The 23,349-nt window shown below is 41.5% G+C and overlaps 1 protein-coding gene across 2 annotated transcripts in view; it reads right to left on the reverse strand.

Moving 5' to 3' along the window:
- Positions 1-819: 819 nt before the first annotated feature.
- Positions 820-23,349, reverse strand: part of ATP6V1C1 (ATPase H+ transporting V1 subunit C1) — a 51,885-nt gene continuing 29,355 nt past the window's right edge. For both annotated transcript variants that reach the window (XM_074985664.1, XM_074985665.1), the window contains 8 exons: positions 17,596-17,687; positions 16,298-16,396; positions 12,343-12,411; positions 10,587-10,679; positions 10,343-10,436; positions 8,237-8,334; positions 4,720-4,846; positions 820-1,606 (listed from right to left, as the gene is read on the reverse strand). In XM_074985664.1, the coding sequence (XP_074841765.1) occupies positions 1,511-1,606; positions 4,720-4,846; positions 8,237-8,334; positions 10,343-10,436; positions 10,587-10,679; positions 12,343-12,411; positions 16,298-16,396; positions 17,596-17,687 (768 nt within the window). In that variant the 3' untranslated portion in view covers positions 820-1,510. The remainder of the gene's footprint in view (positions 1,607-4,719; positions 4,847-8,236; positions 8,335-10,342; positions 10,437-10,586; positions 10,680-12,342; positions 12,412-16,297; positions 16,397-17,595; positions 17,688-23,349) is intronic.

Raw genomic sequence — 23,349 nt, forward strand, 5'->3', positions numbered from 1 at the left:
ATTTTTTCTTTAAAAAAATGATGTGTGCAAGGAATTATTTTGGGGGAAGGTCTATGGTTTATGCCACAAAGGAATTCAGATTAGACCACAATAGTCTCTTCTGACTTCAGAATCTATGAAATGATCTTGTTTTGGACCTTTGCTACTTCAGCTCAGAACTCCCTGGAAGTGTGTATACACAAGCAGGTGCACCCCTTTATGTGGGCTATACATTTCAGTGAAAGCTGCTGCCATGTCTGCCAGACATATGCCTAAAAGAGTGTTTATAACAAGCAATTAGAAGCCACACAACTGATCTTCCTTGAATCTTCCAGTATCGTTTAAATTCAGATGATATTAAAGGCTAACTAGGGAAAAAATTCCAAAAGACTAGAACGCTCTGGAGATATACTGATTTACGAAATGTTATTTCAAAGCCCTAGGACTTGTCCTGATGATTACAATATGATTAGTGTTATTAATTCAGTACTTGGAATCCATTGGTGTTGATGTAATGAGTGGAAGATGCAGTTTTAAATTCAAATGGCTGAGAGAAGAGTTACTGGAAGTATTAAAACGTCATGCTGCCTTGTGTGTGGGGCTATAGGATAAGTAGTAGCTGTTTCTCTAGAATTTTGGGTGCTATATTATAAGAGAAGCCACTGTTGCAAATAAATAAAACCAGCATGTGAGTGACTGTTAAGGGCCAAAGGTGTTAGAAGTCTGTGTCTTTCCTAGTCCCCCAGAGAGTTAAGCCATGACTGCCCCCCTAAGAACTAACTGTGGGGTATGTTTGTACAATTGGAACTTTAAATTATAGGAATAAAGTATCCTCCAGAATTTCTCACAACAATGCAGGTGTTTATTTCAGTTTACCTTGCATCAAATATTTATATTAAACTGAAAAAACGTATTTCTATACTGTCAGCTACAGCATGCATCATATCTTTACGTTAGCTGTATTAATGTTTGGCTGGAGACATCTACAGTTCTATGCATCACAATAAGATGAACCATACATTTGCACAGGTATTTTTATTTTCTCCAACAGTTCTTATGGATTGTAATTCAAAATATTCTGAAAGCACAGACTGTATATCAATTTCATATATTTTACATCACAATTCATCAATGTTAACACTTGTGTATCTACTAAATACAGAGAACAAAATGGCATACATGTTCACGCTATCTTCCTTTGTAAATGAGGTCTTTATGAACAATGGTACATGAAATTAATGTAGATCACCATATGGAAGAGGAATTACCTTTTTCTTTAAATAAATGACTCTGTTTATAAATACTCTGATTCTCTCAATATACATTTACAGACTTGATTGATTAAAAGCACTAATACCTTTTCTTTGAAAGAAAGTGTCAAGACATGGACAGCCAGGGGGAAAATTCATCTAAGGAAAGGGAGTCAGAAGCAAGCATAGGATTAACAGAGTTAAAAGTATCATTGTACTTCAACCTCACTTCTCTTTGTTTACACCAACACTACCAGAGCATTGTCAGGATCAGGAAAGATTTACTTGAAGTCTAGCAAATTGCAATCAATCTTGTAGTACACATAAGGGTAGTACTCCTGTTGACTGAGGTTTAATCCTGGAATATCCATAGTTGCCTGTGAAATAAGAGTTTTAAAAAATGACTATACATTTTACAATAGACTGTCAGTATCCTATTCAGGTGATTACATGACATAGTCAGAATTCTAGATACACAAGTTCATGCCAGACCTCAAACTCAAAAATAAAAAAAAACCCTATTTGAATTTTAAACTTTGGGCTTTGTTTTGTCTGGAATTGTAAATGTAAGGGAAGAAAAGGATAATGTGCCATCACACTTCCTTAAATGGAATAAAGTGGATAGATAAAAATATCTTCCCTTACTTATACTCCCTTTCCCATATTTTGTAAGACATACTGTATTTCAGATTAAATACATTTGGCTTTGTTACCATAACTTCATCACAATATGGAGCAAAAAGTGTAGTCACTTGTTTCTCTTCCCCCCATTTTCAGCTTTATACAGTCTTCAGCAAATCACTACTACTGTTACTCTAAAATTGTATTAAAGGATTTTCCTTTACATAGAGTTTTGCCTATTTAAGAGTGGAAATCTACAGGCAAACCTGAAAAAAAAACCAATGCAAGTTAAATTTAGCTTTGTTTAGTTACATCCCTATTTCATTAAACTATTTTATTTAATATTTCTGCAAATTTAAAATTTGTACTTAAGGAAAATTCAGCTGAACCAAAGTCTGAAAGTTAGTCTGCAGGATTAAATATTTTTATACCCTATTTCAATGTTGGTATCTGAAAATACTTCAACAATACTGTTAACATAAGGAGGAACCTTCATGATTATTTGTCTAAATTCTACATTTCACCTGTTCAAGACCATTGGCTTGTTTTACTGTCAACTGTTTATGAAAAGTTACGGCTTTGGACAGTGAAATTCTATCTAAGCAGCCAGAACAAGCACAGTATTGGCAGCAGCCGTGCAAGCTTTCCTAGCACTGAGGACCTCTAGGATACTGAGGCTGTGTCTACATTACAACCTTCCTTCGAAGGAAGGATGGTAATAAGGCTGTTTGGAGTTTACTAATGAAGTGCTGCCGTGCATAGGCAACAATTCATTAAGCAAATTTCCCCCCACCCCCCGTAGCCAGACATGAACCCCCCATTTGGCCTTTTCTTCTCCCCCCCACTGGGAGAGAGAGAGAGGGAGACAGGCAGCCTTTGATGCCCTGGGAACGCAGGTGTGCTGTCTCGCCCAGACTCTCTACCATACACAGAAACCAGACAGTGAATGGGCTAGCTAATGGCCGCCCTTCTGGCTGATATCGGTAATTAACACGCCTGATCACTGCCCCAGGAAGAACGGGGAACCTCCGCCCATCACCTCCAAGGTGCCCAACTGTCCACAATTCACAGGTGCGAATTGAGCCTTGCACCTTCCCTGGGAAACCTGGGGTTCAAACACATTCCTCCCCGATTGGCCACTTGAGACCAGGAAGAAGCCTACGTGACCAAAGGGGTATAAAGAGGGGTTTGGCAGCCCACCCCCTTTGAGCTCCAATCACCCACACCTGCTGGCCAGGTCCGGTATTGACTCCCGAGACTGGGGACGCCTGGTTCGTATCTACTTCTTCCCGAGGGATTGAGAGAAAGATTCTGGGTCACACCGGATCTATGAGGCAGGGGTAAGAATTACACCTGTATTACACTTCTTTCCTATAGGAATTGAGGGAAAGACTCTGGTTCCACCAGGTCGAAGAGGCAGGGGTGAAAATCACACCTGCAATGTGCCTTTCTTGTGTACACATTAGTTGTATTAGTTTAAGCTAGCTAGTTTGTCTAGAACTTTTCTTAAGTTAAATTGTGTTGTTTCCCCTTTAAAAACCACGGGTACTAACTTGTACTTTAATCATTTGTCTTAGTTAAATTGTTTCTATCTTTGTATAAATAAAAGTTAATTGTTAAAGCCTCTAATAAGTGTAATTTTCCTCTTGCTGCTGTACCCGAACTAAACACAAACCAAAGAACCCAGCCTGCCCTGGCTGCTTAGCGTAGCTGCTGGTGTGGCATCACTCCCTTTGCCCCACCGGACCTTTAGCTGGCACCTGGGCATCGGCTCACCGCCCCCCCCATGGCAACTCTGAAATTTTAAACTTGTGGACTGCTGTGGGTCCAACATAAACTGTATTGCAGACTAACTGTCAGACTTTGGTTCAGCTGAGTTTTCCTTAAATACAACATAAACTGTGTGCTGCTACTTCAAAGTTTAAAGCTCATCACTGAATAAATCATTTTGTTCGTCTTGAAAGTGCAACATTTCTGCTGCTTTCATTTGCTTTTGAAGGAAGGTGGTAACGTAGACACAGCCTGAAAAAGTAATTCTGACTTCATTTCCATTCACTTCGTATACCTGCTGAAACTGCCAAGTGAAGTATGTGGTATTCGTTTTTAATAAACGGAAGCAGTCCCTCAGGCTGAAGATGGTAAACAATCTCCTGAATTACTTGTGTTTAAAGGTTATGAAATGGTTAGAGATTAATTCTAAATTAAGTTTAAACTTGATCAAAGGTATTTGTTCTCAACCCATTTAACTTAAAAGTTCTACTTGCTGCTTACTATGCCATCATGGTACACTGGCCATTGGGGTTGTACAAACTGCACAGTGGGTCTGTCCCATGAAAGCTCACCAGTGAATAAATTATTTTGTTAGTCTTTAAAGTGCTACATTTATGCTGCTTTCATTTGTTAAACTGCACACAATTTATGCAAGACCATAAAACAGCTCTTCAGATGACTTGGTTATCAGTCAAGTACTTCCACCATTGCAAAAATCCATGAAAAGGTGCCCGGAGAACTCCACTGAATTAAAGCCAATAAAATTAAATGGCCCTCTGCAGTGGAGAAGGAATGGTTGTACTTAATGGAGAGAAAAAGTTTTTAAAAAAAGCCAAAAAGCTTCTGCAACATGTTCTGTGAACTGCTCCAAGGTAATTCATGGAGCTTATTTCTTATTAAATAGTTTCCTGAAGAGCCTAGAAGCCTGCATCTCTTTCTCATGGAGCAATTCCTTTTCGAGGATTAACACTGTACAGTGAGGCAGACCACTCCTCACTTGGTTATTTAAAAAAAAAAGACTAATCAATGTTGGGCTGAAGGTGGGTGGCAGCTGGATACCCTTAACAATAGTTATAAAAAGGTGACACGAGTTACTTACATCAATGATAGCTGCTGCACTGCTGTCGAGGTGTTTGTATAAATCATTCAAAACCTCTCTTAGTTTCTTCATTGTTTTCTTATTGGGTTGAAGCAGCATTGCCTGGAAATTAACTGGCAAACCGTACCTGGGGATACAAGCAGAAAGCCAGGAGAGATGCTAATGAGATTTCTTCAAGTGACATTAGAGTCTATTCATTCGTGCCTCAAACAGTGCTATACCACACTTTTTAGGGGGACAATAGCTTGCTAACAGTTTCTGGTTCCTGAGAATAAAACATCTGCTTATATTTTTTACTTTTGGCAAGACCGAACTGTTAACTGATTCGTATTTGGGCATCTTGGAAAACAATTTTGTTTCATGTATCAGAGGGGTAGCCGTGTTAGTCTGGATCTGCAAAAGCAACGAGGGGTCCTGTGGCACCTTATAGACTAACAGAAATGTATGAGCTTAAGCTTTCATGGGCAAAGACCCACTTCGTCAGATGCAGGTAGTAGAAATTTGCAGAGGCAGGTATAAATAGGCAGGTCAGAGCAAGGCTGGAGATAACGAGGTTAACTCGGTCAGGAAGGGTGAGGCCTACTACCAGCAGCTGATCTGGAGGTGTGAACACCAAGAGAGGAGAAACTGCTTTTGAATTTAGCCAGCCATTCACAGTCTTTGTTTAATCCTGAGCTGAGGGTGTCAAATTTGCAGATGAAATGCAGCTCAGCAGTTTCTCTTTGGAGTCTGGTTTTAAAATTTTTTTGCTGTAGGATAGCTACTTTTAAATCTGTTACTGTGTATCATGGGAGATTGAAGTGAGGTAGAGGCTCTCTACACCAGCATCCCACACACAGATGGAATAAACGCTGTCCGGAACAGTATCCCCGATGATTCCACAGCACAACTGGTGGCTGAACTCTGCAAATTTATCCTCACACACAACTACTTCAGATTTGGTGACAATGTATACCTCCAAATCAGTGGCACAGCTATGGGCACCCACATGGCCCCTCAGTATGCCAACATTTTTATGGCTGACCTGGAACAGCACTTCCTCAACTCTCGTCCACTCACACCCCGTCTCTACCTACACTACATCGATGACATCATCATCTGGACCCGTGGGAAGGAGACTCTAGAGGAATTCCACCAGGATTTTAACAACTTCCACCCCACAATCAACCTCAGCCTGGACCAGTCTACACAGGATATACACTTCCTGGACACCACGGTGCAAATACGCAACAGCCGCATAAACACAACCCTATACCGTAAACCTACCGACTGCTACACCTACCTTCATGCCTCCAGCTTCCATCCCAGACACACCACACGATCCATTGTCTACAGCCAACCACTAAGATACAACCGCATTTACTCCAACCCCTCTGACAGAGACAAACACCTACAGGATCTTTACCAAGCATTCTTGAAACTACAATACCTGCCCGAGGAAGTAAGGAAACAGATCAACAGAGCCAGACATGTACCCAGAAGACTCCTACTACAGGACAAGCCCAAGAAAGAAACCAACAGAACACCACTGGCCATCAAAGACAGTCCTCAGCTAAAACTCCTCCAGTGCATCATCAGGGATTTACAACCCATCATGGACAATGATCCTCAACTTTCACAGGCCTTGGGAGGCAGGCCAGTCCTTGCCCACAGACAACCTGCCAACCTGAAGCAAATTCACACCGGCAACTGTACACCACACCACATCAACTCTAACTCAGGAACCCATCCATGCAACAAACCTTGGTGCCAGCTCTGCCCACATATCTACATCACCAATACCATCACAGGACCCAACCAGGTCAGTCACACCATCACAGGTTCATTCAGCTGCACATCTACCAACATAATATATGCCATCATGTGCCAGCAGTGCCCCTCTACTATATGCATTGGGGAAACTGGACAGTCCCTACGGAAAAGAATAAATGGACACAAGCCAGATATCAGAAATAGCAATGTACAAAAGCATGTAGGAGAGCACTTCAATCTCCCAGGACACACAGTAACAGATTTAAAAGTAGCTATCCTACAGCAAAAAAAATTTAAAACCAGACTCCAAAGAGAAACTGCTGAGCTGCATTTCATCTGCAAATTTGACGCCCTCAGCTCAGGATTAAACAAAGACTGTGAATGGCTAGCTAAATACAAAAGCAGTTTCTCCTCTCTTGGTGTTCACACCTCCAGATCAACTGCTGGTAGTAAGCCTCACCCACCCTGACTTGTTATCTCCAGCCTTGCTCTGGCCTGCCCACTTATATCTGCCTCTGCAAATTTCCACTACCTGCATCTGACAAAGTGGGTCTTTGCCCATGAAAGCTTAAGCTCATACATTTCTCTTAGTCTATAAGGTGTCACAGGACCCCTTGTTAATTTTGTTTCATGTTAAATAAGAAGAGAAATCCATTATAAAGACACCTGTTTTTTAAATTCCCTCCATCATCAATATTGAACTCCCATGTTTATTCTCACCAAGCTTTGCTCGCCCCTTATTTTATTTTTTTAAGTTTTGAAGACTTCCATTAGGTTACTTCTAATTCTTGGGATAGCAACTAAGTAATTTACCTATGTTGAAAGATCTCACCTGCGTGACTGCATGAGAAGGCTAGTCCCCTTTTTTGTCAATCCCTTCTCCCAGCCACCTTTTAGCTAATCAAGGTGCATATTCATTTTCAACACTTTTCATTCTAGTTTCTCATTAAGGAAATGAACAAACAAATAATTACTTCCCTCCCAAAGTAACAGGTCTGCATAGCTGTGGGATGGGCAGGCTCTGGAAAATATGTATCAAAATAACTTATGAATCTACCACCACTCCCTGTCATCCTTTGAACACTGCTCCATCACTTACCTAACTTAATTCTTTACCTTACTATATTATTCATCTGTTGCTATAAATGTAGTTACAAGAAGCTTTCAGTATCTGTCCAATTTAGAAAGCAATAAACTTCAATTGTGAACGAGATGTTCCCACTCTACCAATCCACTTTCTTTGCAGAATTAATCCACTTATTTTAGTCATCTTATTAGCTATACTTCTTGTTTCTCTTATGAGCAAGAGAAAAGCCAAGTAGACAAAAACAGTAAAGCCACATACTCGGGAAAATATAAATCTAACAGCTACTGTTGAGGAGTTTTGGATTGCTTTATCAACCTGACAGCCTCAACAGATTTGTATTAAATTGTGTTTACTTAATAATATGACTAAGTGCTTTGTCTTCTCTGTGTATCTTAAAATAGATCACTTTATTTATTGTTTGCATTTTTAAGTCTAGAAAGTTATCTTCTACCAGTCATTCAATTAAAGAAAACCATTAACAGCCAGTGAAGTCCTCTTGCCTTAATATACAGAGAGCATGACTCATTTAAGGGAGCAGGGCAAGAACAACTCCAAGAATAGTACAAAATGATTTGAGGCCTGGATTAAGGTCCTCAGTTATTTAAAAATAACTCCAGGTAGGTTTAAAAAAAAAAAATCCTAGGAAAAACACTGCAACTCATCTCCAAATCTGTTTACCTTAGAACAGATTCCACAAAGACTCGTAATGCTTTCACATGAATCCATGCGATGAATGCTTCACTGAAATTCACTTTCAGCCACCGAACCAGAGGTCCCTGTTTGGGGTGAAGTGGGAGAGAAGGAAGAGAAGAGAGGGTAGAAGAGACAGGGAGTTATTCACAAGCTTCAAGAAAGACTCTGTTGTATTAAAATTTGCTTAAAAGAAATACTCTTTATTTAAAACAGTATTATTATATACACAGAAAACTTAGGTGGAAGAGCAAGTGCTAGACAGCTAACTCCCAATTGTTTTACTACAGAAAAAGGACAGTAGGGGTCTCATATGAAAACCGCACTTGACTCTACTGAGAGCACACTGGCTTTTAACATGAGCCAAATATCTATTAGTGAAGTTCATAATCACTTTTACTGTGTTTTTAGTGCACTGACATCTATTAACTCTAAAAATTAAGGCAACAGTCCTAAGTCATGCCTCATCTGCCTTGTTCTACTTTATCAGTATGAAGCAGCTCGGAACCTAGAAAACCATACCATTAAGATCTTTGCAGAGGGAGATCCCTGGATCAGACTGAGTCCCCACAGAGCATCAATGTCATATCTCCTAGCTGCTGGTACAGGAGATGTGGACAGAGCTCTTCTTTGCACTGGGGATGCCTGGACCCACAATAACCCCTTAGGTTTAGTGGCAGCAGGCACACGTTACACCAGTGATACTCAGACCTCAGAATTTCAGGAGCCAAATTTGCAATCGACATTACCCAAAAGAGAAACAATAGTGTGACTTCTCTATAGTATTATATATTCATACTTAACCAACATATATTACTCCTCACTGCAAAATGATTGACCAAATATTACCACTGTATTGACTACAGCTGATTAACTGTAAAAGTATCCTGATTGGTTAATAACTTAAAACAGTGGTGTCAAAACCAAAACACCTGATTGCCACATGCCCCCCCCCCAACCAGGCACCCTACCTCTCCTGCCACCCCCACGCCCTTGCAGCCAAGCACCCAACCCCACCAGCCAGGTGCCCTACACACCTGCCCCTGGTAACTCACTGAAACCGCTGCCTGAGCCATCCTGCTGATGCTGCCCAGCCTCAAGCCACGCAGCCCTGAGAGTGGTGCGACGTGGTGCTTGAGCCCCCGAGCCAGCTGCGGTGCCCGAGGAGCCATTGCGTAACCCCCAGGCCAGCTGTGTGCTGCCGCCACTGGCACCACCACACAAGCCCCTAAGCCACTGCCCAAGCCGCTGCATCAGCCCATCAAGCTGCATGCACCACAAGACACTTCCCCCTTCACCACATGTGGCGAACTGGGAAGTGTATTGGACACCACAGGCTTAACCCAATTAAAAATTAAATCACACAATGTTTTGATGCCATGTGCTGCAAAGAGCCACAGGTGACACAATGGAGAGCCACTGTTGGCTCCAGAGCCTCAGTCAGAGTATCACTGGATTAAACTGACACCCACTAAGCAGCTCCAAGACCAGAGGAACACAGCACTACTTTATTCCTCATCCTTGTTTACCTTAGCTACAGCTGAGGATCTGGCAGGATATGTTGTATCACTGAGGAAGAACAACATACCGAGTGTTTTTTCTTCTATGTAAAAGGAAAGAATATAGTTTTTGCATTCTGCTTGGACTTCACAGTCTGTCTAAATGAATGTTTTTGGATTAGAAACAGTTGTATATTTTATAAAAGAGATGTTATGTTATAAGCTACCATCTGTAGTATTTTCAGGCAGGCTACAATGCCTTTAACTGGTGCTCATAATTAGGACCCACTGTACTTCATGCATGAGAGAAGCGTAACTTAAATATTATCAAAGTCCTTTTGAGACTCAGTTGCGATTTTGTTACGTTTATTCAATCACAGACACTCAGCAGTTTGCATGCAACTTAAATTTATGCTTACCTCAGATTATAAACCCTGAGCATCATGTCTCAAGCCAAAAGAAGATCCAACAGAGAAAAGTACTCTTGTTGTGAGCTTCGTGGTCTGAGGATGATCGCAGCAGTGACCTTTTCATGCCTAAATTTTCAGTTATAGTCATTTCTATCCAAAACAACATTTAGTGTATGACAACTTACAAATTGTTTCTTTTTGTCGGTAGATAGCCTGTTCATTTCTTCTTTGTCTGCTTTCATCTCTTCTTCATTGTACTGGAAATCACGAACCATAAACCTACATTTGGAGAGGAACAAAAAAATTGCAAATGGCTGTGTAGAGTACAAATTGTTTATTTTTGTCAGAAGCTAGCCTGTTCACTTCCTGCGATTGATTTCCTGTACAATGAAGAAGAGATGGAAGCAGACAAAGAAGAAATGATCTTACTTGTATTCCCTCGCTTTGTGTCTGAAGTCATCCACTGCCTTCCTGAACAAGGTGACATTACACAGGTAACTATCTTGGTCCTCAGAAAGAACACTGTAAAGGGGTAAAAAAAAAGTTTACAACTCTCAGGTTTAGAACTTTTATGGGACTGAAGCATCAATCAAAATTATAGTCTGTGATCACTCAGAACTAGTAAAATCAATTTAGTTGTTTATGAATGATTCTAGAAAAACTCTCCCCACAGGCACCCCATTCATGGGTGCCCTGGGGCTGAAGCACCTAAGGGGGAGAAATAGTGAGTACTCATCATGAACCAGCAGCCAAACTACCACCCAGCCCTCCCCTTTCATCTCCCTTCAGCACCTCTCACCTTCCAGTGGCCCTTCTAATCAGCTTCTCCCTGCCAAGGCCTCCCTCCCACCACAAAACAGCAGTTTTGCAAGGTTGAGGGTGCTCCAGGAGGAAGGGTGAGAAACAGGGACACAGAGCACTCAGGGGAGGAAGTGGGGTAGAGGCAGGGCAGTGGCAGGGCACCTTCCCCCCCACACCATGCTAGAAGGGAAGTTGGCATCTCTACCTCCACTGCACCTACAGTACTTCACTTCCAGAGTTTAACTACATTAGAGAAGAATAATCTTAGCTAAAGTACTTGCTTTTGTTATCCTTGAACAAGAGACAAACTGCTTATATTACATGTTCTGTGGATGCTTGCTGTGCTACACCTGATATTTCTCCAGTTTAAAGCCTCTTTCTATCTGAAATAACTTTGCTGATTTCATTTCGATGTATGCGGTCATGTGAGTTTTCAGCAGTTATGTTTATTTTGGGCGTCTTTCAGATGAAAGGAAATGGATGCAAGTAGAGAAGGCCAGGAGGTGCGGAGGTAGCAGTGAACTAAGCAGGTGATTGGATGGCATGGAGTTGTGTTAGCCATCCTGGAGTAGGTACTCCAAAGGACTACAGCTAACATCCCAATACAATGCGGCTTTCTTCAAGAACTTCTCTTAAACCGTAAGAGCTATGACCACAAAATTTGGCATGTAGCCTCCTCTTACACTATCTTAAACCAAGGTCAGGGTTTGGTTGTGCCTGGAAAGTGGAAAATGCCTGAAATCCCAGGATTTCTTAGAACATGGAAAAGGAGGGGCACCAGGAAGGACGACATACTTCAGTCTCACCACTGTGGACAGCAAGTGCAGGGATCAGTAATACTGGAGTGACCACTGGTGGCATTAGCCAAAGGAGAGCAGTGGCAACATGGAGATGGGACTCTCGACCCTGCCTGCCTCCACACCACTAAATGATCCACCCTCCTCCCCTACAAACGCCCTTCCCATTTAGCTCCTTTGACGTCCTGGGGCCAGGATACCCAGCCCTGTCCCCTCCTAGTCCCCAATCTCATGCTGGGGCTGGGGAAAGCAACCCCAAGCAGGAGCTGTGGCCCAAACTAGCTCCCATCCTCCAAAAGACAGGCAAGGGTGGGTTGGGGGGGGCATGCATTCTGCCACCAATGGTCACACTGCAATATCGCTGTTCCCTGCACTCGCTGACCCCCCTTGGGGTCAGGTGAGGGGAGCAGAGGGAAAAAAAAAACAACTTCAGTTAAGGACCAGAGCAACACTGGGTTCATCTGCTAGTTACAAATAAAGGCCCCAAAGATGTAAGGACAAAAGATACTCTTCTGCATGACTAAAACCCAATTCAAGCAAATCAAAGATTTACTTCTGAAAAGCTGAATCATAAAAAAGCCACTTACTTGCTGGATCGTGGAACTACCATCTCTGATAATGTTTCATATTGCTTGACCCAGTCATTGTAACTAGACCTACAGAATAAATAAGTTATAATTCAAGTTTAGTTCTACAACAATGAAACCAGGGCAAAAACCCAATTGGTCACAAAAGGCAGGCAGAGAACCCCTGAATATTTAGACACCCTCAGGAGTATTTGAAAAGTGTTTCTTTCTCCTGCAAGTCAACTTTACCTTTGACAGCTGAAGGCCAGCAAAAAGTACAAGAACTAGGGAATTTGGACTCCTCCTGTCCTATTTTTCAGGTATTTTTCACTAATTCTTGCAAAGAAAACACTCTTAAAATGAGGACTCAGACATTAAGGAGGAATAGTATTTGATCTTTAAACATACTTTTAGGTGTATATGTGTGATGAGGTGGGCTTTTTTTAAAAAGTGAAAGGCAAAGGTTTAAAAAAAAAAAAAAATCAGGCACAGCTGCACAATGAAGTTAATAATTACCAGTGCTTTTTGGTGTGCCAGTACTTGCCAATATAGTGCCTCGAGTTACCTGAGGGTTGCATTCCCGCAAACCCTTGCATAACTCGAATTTCATGTAAGTCAGGGGGAAGAACACATGTTTTGCAGCTAGGGAAGCAGCAGGAGCACTGGAAGCGCCTTTTGAATGGTAAGTCTGGGTTGGGGAGGGTTAAGCCTGGCAGTGGGTTGGGGCCGTGGGACAGGGGCAGGGCGGTTAAGCCTGGGGTGGGTTAGGGCTGTACAGGGGGTGAGGGTTGAGTTGAGCTGGAGCCACGGGGCGGGGGGATGAGCCGATGGGCGTGGTGAGTTGGGGCTGGAGCTGGCGCAGGGGTGGTGAGCTGGGCCGTGGGGGTTGAACCAGGGCTGTGCCCAGGGGTGATGAGCTGGTGTGGGGTTGAACCAGGGCCAGGGTGGTGAGCCAGAGCTGCCGGGTGGCGGGCGGGGTGGTTTGAGCCAGAGCCTAGGGGAGCAGGATTTTGAGGGTTTACTGTACTCAGTACCAGCACCTTGGCAGCCCCACCCATGGGATTGGACGGGGGCGGGAGGGGGAGGGGAAGAGAGAAGCCAGCTGAGCACTGATAGTTACACATTTAACACCTCTCAGAGGATCTCTGAAATGTCTAACAGACATTGTTCAGTGAAGGCTGTCAACATTCCTATGAGATATTTACATCCCTTTTAGGAGCTGGCTAAGCAGACACACACAGAGATTGAGAACCATCTTCTTCTTAGAGACATTTTGCACCCAGTACTCAAAATGAACAGGATGGGATTTGTGAGGTGCTTTGCTCCTGTTGAGGGGAATGAAACCCAACCCTATGCAACTACCCAAAGTCACAACAACTCAAATGCACAAGGAAGAATATGATCCATGAGTCTTCACGCTCACTTCCTTGGCTATTGCCATTACAACAGATATTGCCTTTACTATTGTGTTACACTTAATTCTTACTGAATAGTGAATGATTATTTAGTAATGTTGTGCTTATGTATCATACACCAAGCCGGAGCCGCACGGCGTGTAGAAGGGGGATGAGCCGGTGCGGGTGGTGAGCTGGGGTTGGAGCTGTGCGCAGGGGTGATGACTTTGGGTAGTTGCATAGGGTTGGGTTTCATTCTGCTCAACAGGAGCAAAACACCTCACAAATCCCATCCTGTTCTCCATCCCCAAAAAAGGATAGCCTGGCAACGTAAAGAGAGCACAACAAAACGTCTGGAAGTTTACTCAGTTATTTGATTCAAGAAATATTCAAATCTGCTTTTTCCACCCCATTCATACTCAAAAAAAAAAAAAAAAAGAAAAAAGATTATTTGGGTTTCCAGGGTAGCAGTTTTTGGCAGAGGGGCACATTTTCAGTTTGAAGCTAATACTTTCTAAAGTTATCTATATAGTACTCAGCATGTACCTGAGAATTCCTCATCACCCTCACACCATTTAAAGCATTCCTGAAGATGACTGAGGTTACAAGACTACTGACAGAATTGTTAAATTGATATAGACTGTATGCAATTCTAAAGGCAATACAGGATCAGCCTCTGACATTCAGGCCACACTGGTCTGGCAGGACCATGGATGTTGCTGGACGATGTGGGAGTACGAGCACCTGGTGGCCGGGCCTCACTCACAAGGCAGAATGACCATACACTCCATCTTGGAACGCTATCATACAACGGCGGGAAGGTCTGAAGTCAGGCCAGGAGAAAGAAATCAGAAAGTTGACAAGTAGTTGGAGAGTCCCCAAAGAGAACATCCTGACAAGCAGATAGTAAGCCCCCAAAGAGAACAGCTGGGGCTAGTAGCTGGAAGCCCCCCAAAGAGAACATCTTGGTTGTACAACATCAGAGGGTCTCAGGGGAGGTTCAGAAAAAGACCAAGGACAGAGGAAATCTTGTAACATGTTATAACAGGCCGGCAGGATAGAAAGCCCAAATTAGGTAACAAACGCTTTAATTGGCCAGGTATCGAACCCCCAAGTAAGAAACAGTATAAAAGGTGATTTAGCAGGAATAAGGGTGTGGGCTCCTGGACACAAGGCGGAGGCTAGCAACTTCCAGTCCAGACAGCAGACCCCGGCCTGATCACCCGGACGTCACCACCACGAAAGGTCCCAACCAAGCCGTATCTCTGACTTGAAGGGCCGCTGTAACGTAGTTATTGGTGAGATGTGGGAGCATTGGATGTTATTGGTAAGTCACATGTAATTATATATAGTTATATGTAACCTAGTATTTAGCTTATGCCAAATAAATAACTATCTATCTATCTATCTATATATATATATATATCTATATATATATATATAACAAGTGTTAAGTAATTGTAGTTACGAATAAATGAATAAATCACTATTGGTAAATACCACTAGCTGGTCTAGCTGGGTCTGTATAGAGAATTATTGGGACTTAGAACAGCCACAGGGCATTGTGGTGTTCACAATCGGAGTGTTATTGTTCCTGGTACTCATAATACTGTGGAAACCTAGGTTTTAAAGTGGATACACTGAATCACATATTGCTGCTACACTATATCAGGCTGCTATAAAGGTGGGGTGGTTGGTCCTGGGCCACCCGACTCCCCCCGCTGTATCACACCCCACGTGCACCCACGGGACCCGGAGTAGGTCGGCACATCGTCAGACGAGAGAGCCCCAAGCAGCCAGGAGCAAGGATTAGCTGTGAATCCAGTGGCTGGAAGTTCCACTCCAGCAGCCTGCTGCTAGGGTCAAGGAGCCGGGAAACAGTCTGGGCTGGTGGCTGGCAGCAGGCCGGTGGCTGGCAGCGGGCCGGTGGCAGCGAGGGGAAACCAGGAGTGGGGGGGAGGGGGAGGGCAGGAGGCCAGCAGAGGAGCAGTGAACTGAGCAGTGCTCAGATCTCGAGGGTGCTGGACCAGTGAGATCCAAGCTCTACTCAAACTCTTTAAAAACGTGGTATAGAAAGGCTAAATAGAACCTTAATGTATTAAAAATAATGTGTTGTTAAGAAGGTTAATTGGCACAAGATAATCTTCAAATAACCAAGCAAATGAGTGGCTAGATCTTTTAGGAAAATTAGGAAAGAAATCCTGGCTTTCATCTAGCATTTTGGTTAGATTTTATTCTTTTATATGGACAGCTCTTTTATTATTAATAAGGGGCATCACCTTTCCATACAAAACATTAAGGGACTGATTCCAAGTTTTGTTCAAAGGTATTTGTGGCTAGTGAGCACTCCCTAGGATACCGCTGTCAGATAGCAACAGCAAGAAAACAGACACACAGGCTCCTCATGCCATGGATGGGAATCTAAAAGTCTGGCCTACATTGACTTCATAGACAGTGTTGAGACTGAAAATATACTATAAACCACCCTTTCCCACCTGTGACAAAACATATTGTGTAACTCATGCTTTGCTTGCATTTTAGTAATATTTTTATTCAATATTGTATTCCAGGAGATTACTTACTTTGGTACAACCACCACCAATGTAATTAAGTATTCTGAGTCAAGTACAAAGTCGTCTTTTTTTACGATATCAGCCAGACTTCTAGTTAATAAGCTTCCCCTGCAGAGGAACAAAAACTGCTACAGTAAATACAAACCTTACACTTGGTCTAGATAACTTGTAAAGTTTGGTTAGTAACATTTTTAAAAGTACTTTACCTTAGAAATAATTACTAGTACACAGAGTGCACTTACTATTACTAATCTTTCCATACCTGCAGGTTCTGTAAGGTATTTGTAAGTGTTATCAGTGGTTCTGCTGTCACTGCTACAGCCTCCATAGCATGGCAGCAGTTGAGGCTCTTGACCAATCCACGTGTGGGATATGGGATTTCAAGTTCTGAAGTCTATTATGTAGTACTGAGTTCCATTTTCAAAAATTAAGAGGCAAAAGCACAAGTGACTGTCAGTGAACATTAGGAGCCTAAGTCACCTCTGAAAATATATCCTTAGGGGCCGCATGGAACACAGAGCCACTGGGCATACACTCCCATAGAGCATGTGAGTGATATATAGCCATGTCTCCACCAGGAAATACATGGTCTGGTTACATTGAGGATCTTTCATACAAAGAGGGGAAGGACAGAATGTTACCATCAGTTATTTAAATTTATTCTGACCTATTTTCACTAAGTTTTATCCAGGCCTGCTGATGGGGGTGTGGGGGTAAAGGGGACAATTGCCCCTAGGCCTGGCATTTCAAAGGGGCCTGGAGCTCTGACTGCTGTTGCAGAAGAAGTGCTAGCAGCCAGAGCTCTGGGCCGCTGTGAAACCCTGCAGAGTGCACTGCCCCACCCCTTCTGCCCTTAGTCCCAACCCCTGGAAGAGGTGGGAAAGCAGGGCCCACCTTGTCCCTGGGCCTGTTGCTGCTTTTCCTCTTTACACATTTAAGATGTTGCTTAACTAACCTGTGGATTTGGAGACTACAATTCTTAATTAATCTGTGGGTTTAGGGACAAGTCATGTATTTAGTTAGATATTTCAATTGTAAGGAAACAGAGCAACAAAAAAAAAAAAGTCACATGATTAGTAGAGTTACTCAAGTGGCATATTGTTTGCATATAACTATAGTGAAGTAAAAATAGCTATTTCAGGCTTTTTCACCCCAGTAAACAAGCTAATTTGCATGACACACCAGAATGCTGGAACATAGGCACCTCTAAAACCTACCAAGCTGAAATTTAATATATTCACACTACCAACACTTTGCAATTAAACAGACATGTTTGTTTCATATTAGCAAGGTGTAATACCACTTACGCATTCTTTCTTTCCAAGTTCTGAAGGTTGCCTTTCAGATTGTTATATGCTGATGCTCTTGATTTTAAATCATTGTCAATCTGGGTTACTCCCTTAAAAAATAAATAAAAAAAATTAAAAAAAACCCAAATTTGTTACTTTAAGCCTCATAAAAAGTGTAAATTTAATACGTTATTTTTAAACTGCTGCTAAGGAAAAGCTATAAAACTTGGATTTCATTATTTGTAAGCAGAAATGGAAAAAATTGTGGGGGCAGTATTAAATAAGTGACTAAAGTTGCATTGCTACACAGTTTTATAACTGGCAGCACATTGCAGATATCTTTAAGGAAGTCCAATGGAGTAATGTAGAGTGGAACTTAGCATTTATGAACCACAACTTCTATGCTGTCATGTTTCTTTTGTTTTTAGAAGTGTCCTGAAATAATATTTCACTCACCTTCCGCTTTACCAAATTATGTTATCTGTATTTTCATGTCAACAATTTTATAAGGTATTTAATTTATTACAGAAACTTTCAGAGACAGAATCCCAGAACACTAAAAACTAGAAGGGACCTCGAGAGGTCACTGAGTCTGGTCTTCTGCACTCATGGTATGACCAAGCTCTATCTAGATCATTCCTGACAGATAGTAACAGAGAGGAAGCCGTGCTAGTCTATACACTATCAAAACAAAAAGCAGTCAAGTAGCACTTTAAAGACTAGCAAAATGGTTTATTCGGTGAGCTTTCGTGGGACAGACCCACTATGGTCTGAAGAAGTGGGTCTGTCCCATGAAAGCTCACCTAATAAACCATTTTGCTAGTCTTTAAAGTGCTACTTGACTGCTTTTTGTTTTGATTCCTGACAGATGTTTAGATAACCACAAAACAGACATCAAAACACTCCAGATCCACAAACTAGTTAGTCAACATTTTAATGGAATGGGGCATTCTGTCAATGACCTAAAGATGTGTGTGTTACTGTAAAGGAATTATCGCACTGTTCTGGAAAGGGAAACAGCCGAACTGGCTTTTATATTCAAATTCGGCACATTAACACATGGTTTAAATCGTGATGGGAACTTTCTGAGTCACTGTAGGGGCTTGTTTGCATACTTGGCTCAGTCTAATTCTTGACCTTCCCCCGCCCCTCCACTCTCTGATTTGCTCACCTTGATTATCTTTTTCTGATTTGTCCTCCTTGCTTACTGTTTTTGGTTCTCTGTGCCTTAAATATTGAGTCTGTTCTGGTCTGGCTATTGTCTGAAGAAGCGGGTCTGTCCCACGAAATCTCACCTACTAAACTATTTTGCTAGTCTTTAAAGTGCTACTTGACTGCTTTTTGTTTTAAAAATCTCCAGTGATGGTGATTCCATACATCCATTTTGCTTTGTGTGACTATACAGCATACTACATGTCCCAAAACTGCATGGTTTCTTATACCTTCCTCTGAAGTATATGGCACCTGCCCTTGTCAGAGACACAATACTGGACTAGCTGTACCAGGGTTCTAGTTCTTGGTCCTGTCATGAGGGCAGGGAGCTGGACACAATGACTCAAGGTCCCTTCCAGCCCTAGCATTCTATGATTCTATGAAAATTCTACCACACACTCTTCTGCCACAAAATATTCTCATCCCTTTACACGGAACTGAGCAACTTTCAGCAGTGAACAAGATGATTTCATGTGTTAGGAAGTTTCATATATATTATTAAAAAAGTGAGTGGTGACCATATTTCATCCCCTTCTCGATATATGATCATATACCCTTCTGTCCATTAACGGGAGTTCAGACATATTGCACTGTTTTAATATTAGATCCTTCAAATATAGTTTCAAGATTTCAAAAGAAGTGCAATTTTTTAATCTTTCAAGTTGGTTCTCTTCACCATTACACACAAAGCTATTAACTTAATATACTTTTAACTTCCTCCTTCTTGACTTGGACTATTATTCCTTCTATCAAACCACTTGTTGGCCACAAGATGTGAGGACAATAATTTAGTAAGATTCAAAAAGGTAATGGACATTTACAAAGATTTCCAGACTTCCTAAAATATTAACTATTGTAAGAAACATTTGAACTTCATGCTTCAGGGTTTAAGACAGTTTGTGTAAGAGGAAACATGAACAGGAGCAAATTAAATTACTTCTGCCTACTTCATGGTTTCTTATACTTTCCTCTAAAGCAAGTATGTTAAACATGTGGGCCCCATTGAATTTTTTTTTGCAGCTTGAAGCTGGCTGAGGTGCAGAATACTGCAAATTTATATTTAACTTAATTATATATGAGCAAATGCAACAATTTTACACATCAAGTTTTATGAACTTAAAGTTTTAAAACAAAATGCATAAGTATTAAATTCTCAATTACAATTATTGCATTATATTCAAACAAGACCTAAAAAATATAATATACACCTAAAACATAACATATAATAAATACAGCTGTCTGATAGAAGTACATTTTCTTTCATAGCCCTAAAAGCTCTCAGTTTTGCCCTCAGTAGGCTTTGATTTTTGACATGTCTGCTCTGAAGTATATGACATTTGCCACTGTCAGAAATGAAATACTGGACTATATGCACCAGGGGTCTAACTAGAGTAAGGAAATTCCTGCTACAATTCTAAATATTGTCACATTTATACTACATCAGGCTATTTTTTTTTTTTTTTTTTTAAATAAAAACTAATCAGTTCCCTCACTATAAACTTTGAAGGGAAGATGTAACAAAGTTTGCATCAGAAAGTAACTTGCCAATTTCCTTTAGAAAGTTTAGTTTCAGTCTTGTGTATTTTGGCATAACACCAAGCTACCTGTGCTTCAGGTCTCTAAGACTGTTAAAACTAAAATGTGGACAGACCTCTTTCAGCATGTTTTATGAAAGAGTGTTCTTCATTTAGCAAATATTGCCATGGGATACTTTGGCTTCTGCTGAAGTTGCACTGGGCCATGTCCAATGGAGTTATTGCTGGTTATAAATCAAAGCATTTCAAAATTAAAAATCATAACAGCATGACTTATTTCACTAGCTACAGATATGTCAGTATGTCTTAACTCATTTCTTTCCTCCAAGACTATAATGCCCCTTTATTCATTTACTATTTTGGGTCTGATTATTCCCAATTACATTAGCCTAGGTCAGTCTTTCCCAACTTTATTTGGCCACAAAACATTTTTAAACTCAGAAGAATTTTGCAGAACTCTATTCCCAGGCTGTACCCGGCTCAACCCCCAAACCTGCCTCCCCATCCCCAGGCTTAACCCCTCTCAATCCCAAAACCACCCCCTCATCTCCAGGCTTAACTCCTCTCTGCCCCAAACCAGCCCCTGAGACTAATCCACCTGTGGCGCTGGCTGGAGGGCCTATGCCAGGTGGCTACATGCACTCAGTGGAAGGAGGTTTTTCCCCTGGAGGGTGTAAGCCTGTGGCAGGTGTGACCCTACAGCAGACAGCCAGGTGCACCCAGCAGAAGATCATGTTCCCCTCATGGGGGTGAGCTAAGCCATGCACACCGGAACGGTGTGGCTGCTTGGGTAGGATAGGGCTCTCGGCAGCTCTGTGCCCTGCCACCGCTGAAATAATGGAACCAAATTCAGTTGGTTTAACAGCCAGATCCCTCCCGGTGCCCTGCCAGCTGCTAAACCAATTAAATTTAGTTCTCCTCTTTCAGCAGCGGCAGGGCAGGGAGCTGCAGAAGAGTCAGCTATTTTAATAGAATTTTCTTGTGGAATCCTCATTTTCACTTCACAGAACCCCAGGGTTCCACGGAACACCATTTGGGAAACACTGGCCTAGATGCTAGTTTCAAATGTAAGAGCATGTTTAACGGTACACACAGATTCTCTTCCCATCTCAGGGCCATCTTACTACAAGATTCTATTAAGGATTTACATCTGTAACTAAAAGTATAGTCTCTTAGCATTGCCTAATACTTCCCTGACTACTCAAGTCAAGCATATTGTGCACTCTGCCTTTAAGATTTAGGGGGTCATTGTAGACCTTCAGTGATTTTCTAAGCTTAGGCAAAGAGATGGTAAAATATATATTCCTTTATCACATGGAATTTAGGAGGACTCTATATATTGGCTGTCTGGATTAAGCATGCCGATTTAAAAAGCTTAGTTACACAAGTGTATAAAAGGATTCAGTACAGTGTACCTTTCTGGTCTTATAATTAAACCTAAAATCTTCCTCTATTGCTTCTATGTCAAGAATCTAGGTACATATACATTCCACAATAATATATGAATGCATCATTAAATAACTAGTGCCTTTATTTGGGCCTACGTTCTTGCCAGAGGGATTTTCTGTTTTGAGCCAAGGCACTGGAACATCCTACCTGAAACCAACAGAACAAATTTTTAAAAAGATACTTGATTTTGTTTTTAACATAATGGAGTAGCTCTAAAGAACTATGTCTTTATCTGTATGGTGGCTAGCAGTACATGGCATAAAAAGACTGCTTGTGGCCTTAACTCAACAACTTTCTCTCAAGGCCTGAGATTGAAAACTAAAATCCAAGAAGCTTTTCATTTAACAGGATATGGTTATCAACTTGATTTTAAGAGGAGAGCAATACATCATCCATAAAAACTTAAAAAAGTAGAGGGGAGAAGATGGTTTACTTTTGACAGCTCATGAAAAGTGGTATCAGCAGTTACTAGTGACCTTTGAGCAACATGCCCCAAGCAACACTTTAAGGACTGCAAACTATGTGATCTCAATACATTGAATAACTCCCCCTTTCATATGTGCAATTCATTGTGGGACAGGATAACTGTATCTATGTTGTGATCATGTTGCTAATAAAGTCTTGCTTTTGAAAAGGAAAAGGACGCTTACAGTATTCCTGCTGCGAAGGGCAACAGGGATTTTAAGAAAAAACTAATTATGCCAATTTTACTTCACATTTAATTTCAAAGTGGGGCTAGAATGGCTTCAGAAAGAGGAAAATTGAAGATGACAACAGAATTCCAAACCAAATGGATCCAAACTTTCGCATTTATATCAAATTCAACTGGGCTTCCTTTATGTCTCATTTGCAATGAGAAGTCTGCCAACAACAACAAAAAATGCAACCTCAAGAGGCATTTTCTCAGAAAACACACTACTATTCCCAAACAGTATCCAGCTGGCGATGCCAGACAAAAAGCCCCAGAGGAGCTGCTATGCAAAGTAGAGCTAAGTTAGAACACATTTGCTAAATAGGTGAAATCACCAAGTAGCATAACTGTGGCTAGTTCTGTGGAAACTCATGAGATCGTGAAATGAGGAAAGCTGTTCAGGTATGGGGAATATATAAAAGAGTGCTTTATCGAAGTGTCAGAGCAGCTGTACAGTGATTTCAAAAGAACAAGATTGTTCAGAAGCTAGTGTCCTAGAGAGAGAGAGAGAGAGGGCTCAGGAGCGAAAGTCAAGACGACACCTGCACAAGTACACACACAGTGTGAGGAAACAGGATATGTAAAAACTTCATGAACATCCTGCAGTAACCATGTGTTGAAGTACAAATCATTGTGTGCGTGCTGTTCTTAAAATAAGGGTTACAAAAAGTATGGTTTGACATTATTTTTAAGGACCATCTCGTATTCACATGCATTGAGGCTCTTGAATTGAGGTTTTTTTTACTGAATTTAAAAAAAGGCTCATCTTATTATTCCCTGCAACAAACCTCGCTGCCAACTGTGCTCACATATCTACACCAGCGATATCATCACAGGACCTAAGACCTAATGTCAACTATACCATCAGGGGCTCTCTCACCTGCA

This window comes from Carettochelys insculpta, chromosome 2, assembly GCF_033958435.1.
Source record: "Carettochelys insculpta isolate YL-2023 chromosome 2, ASM3395843v1, whole genome shotgun sequence".
Classification (NCBI taxonomy): Eukaryota; Metazoa; Chordata; order Testudines; family Carettochelyidae; genus Carettochelys; species Carettochelys insculpta.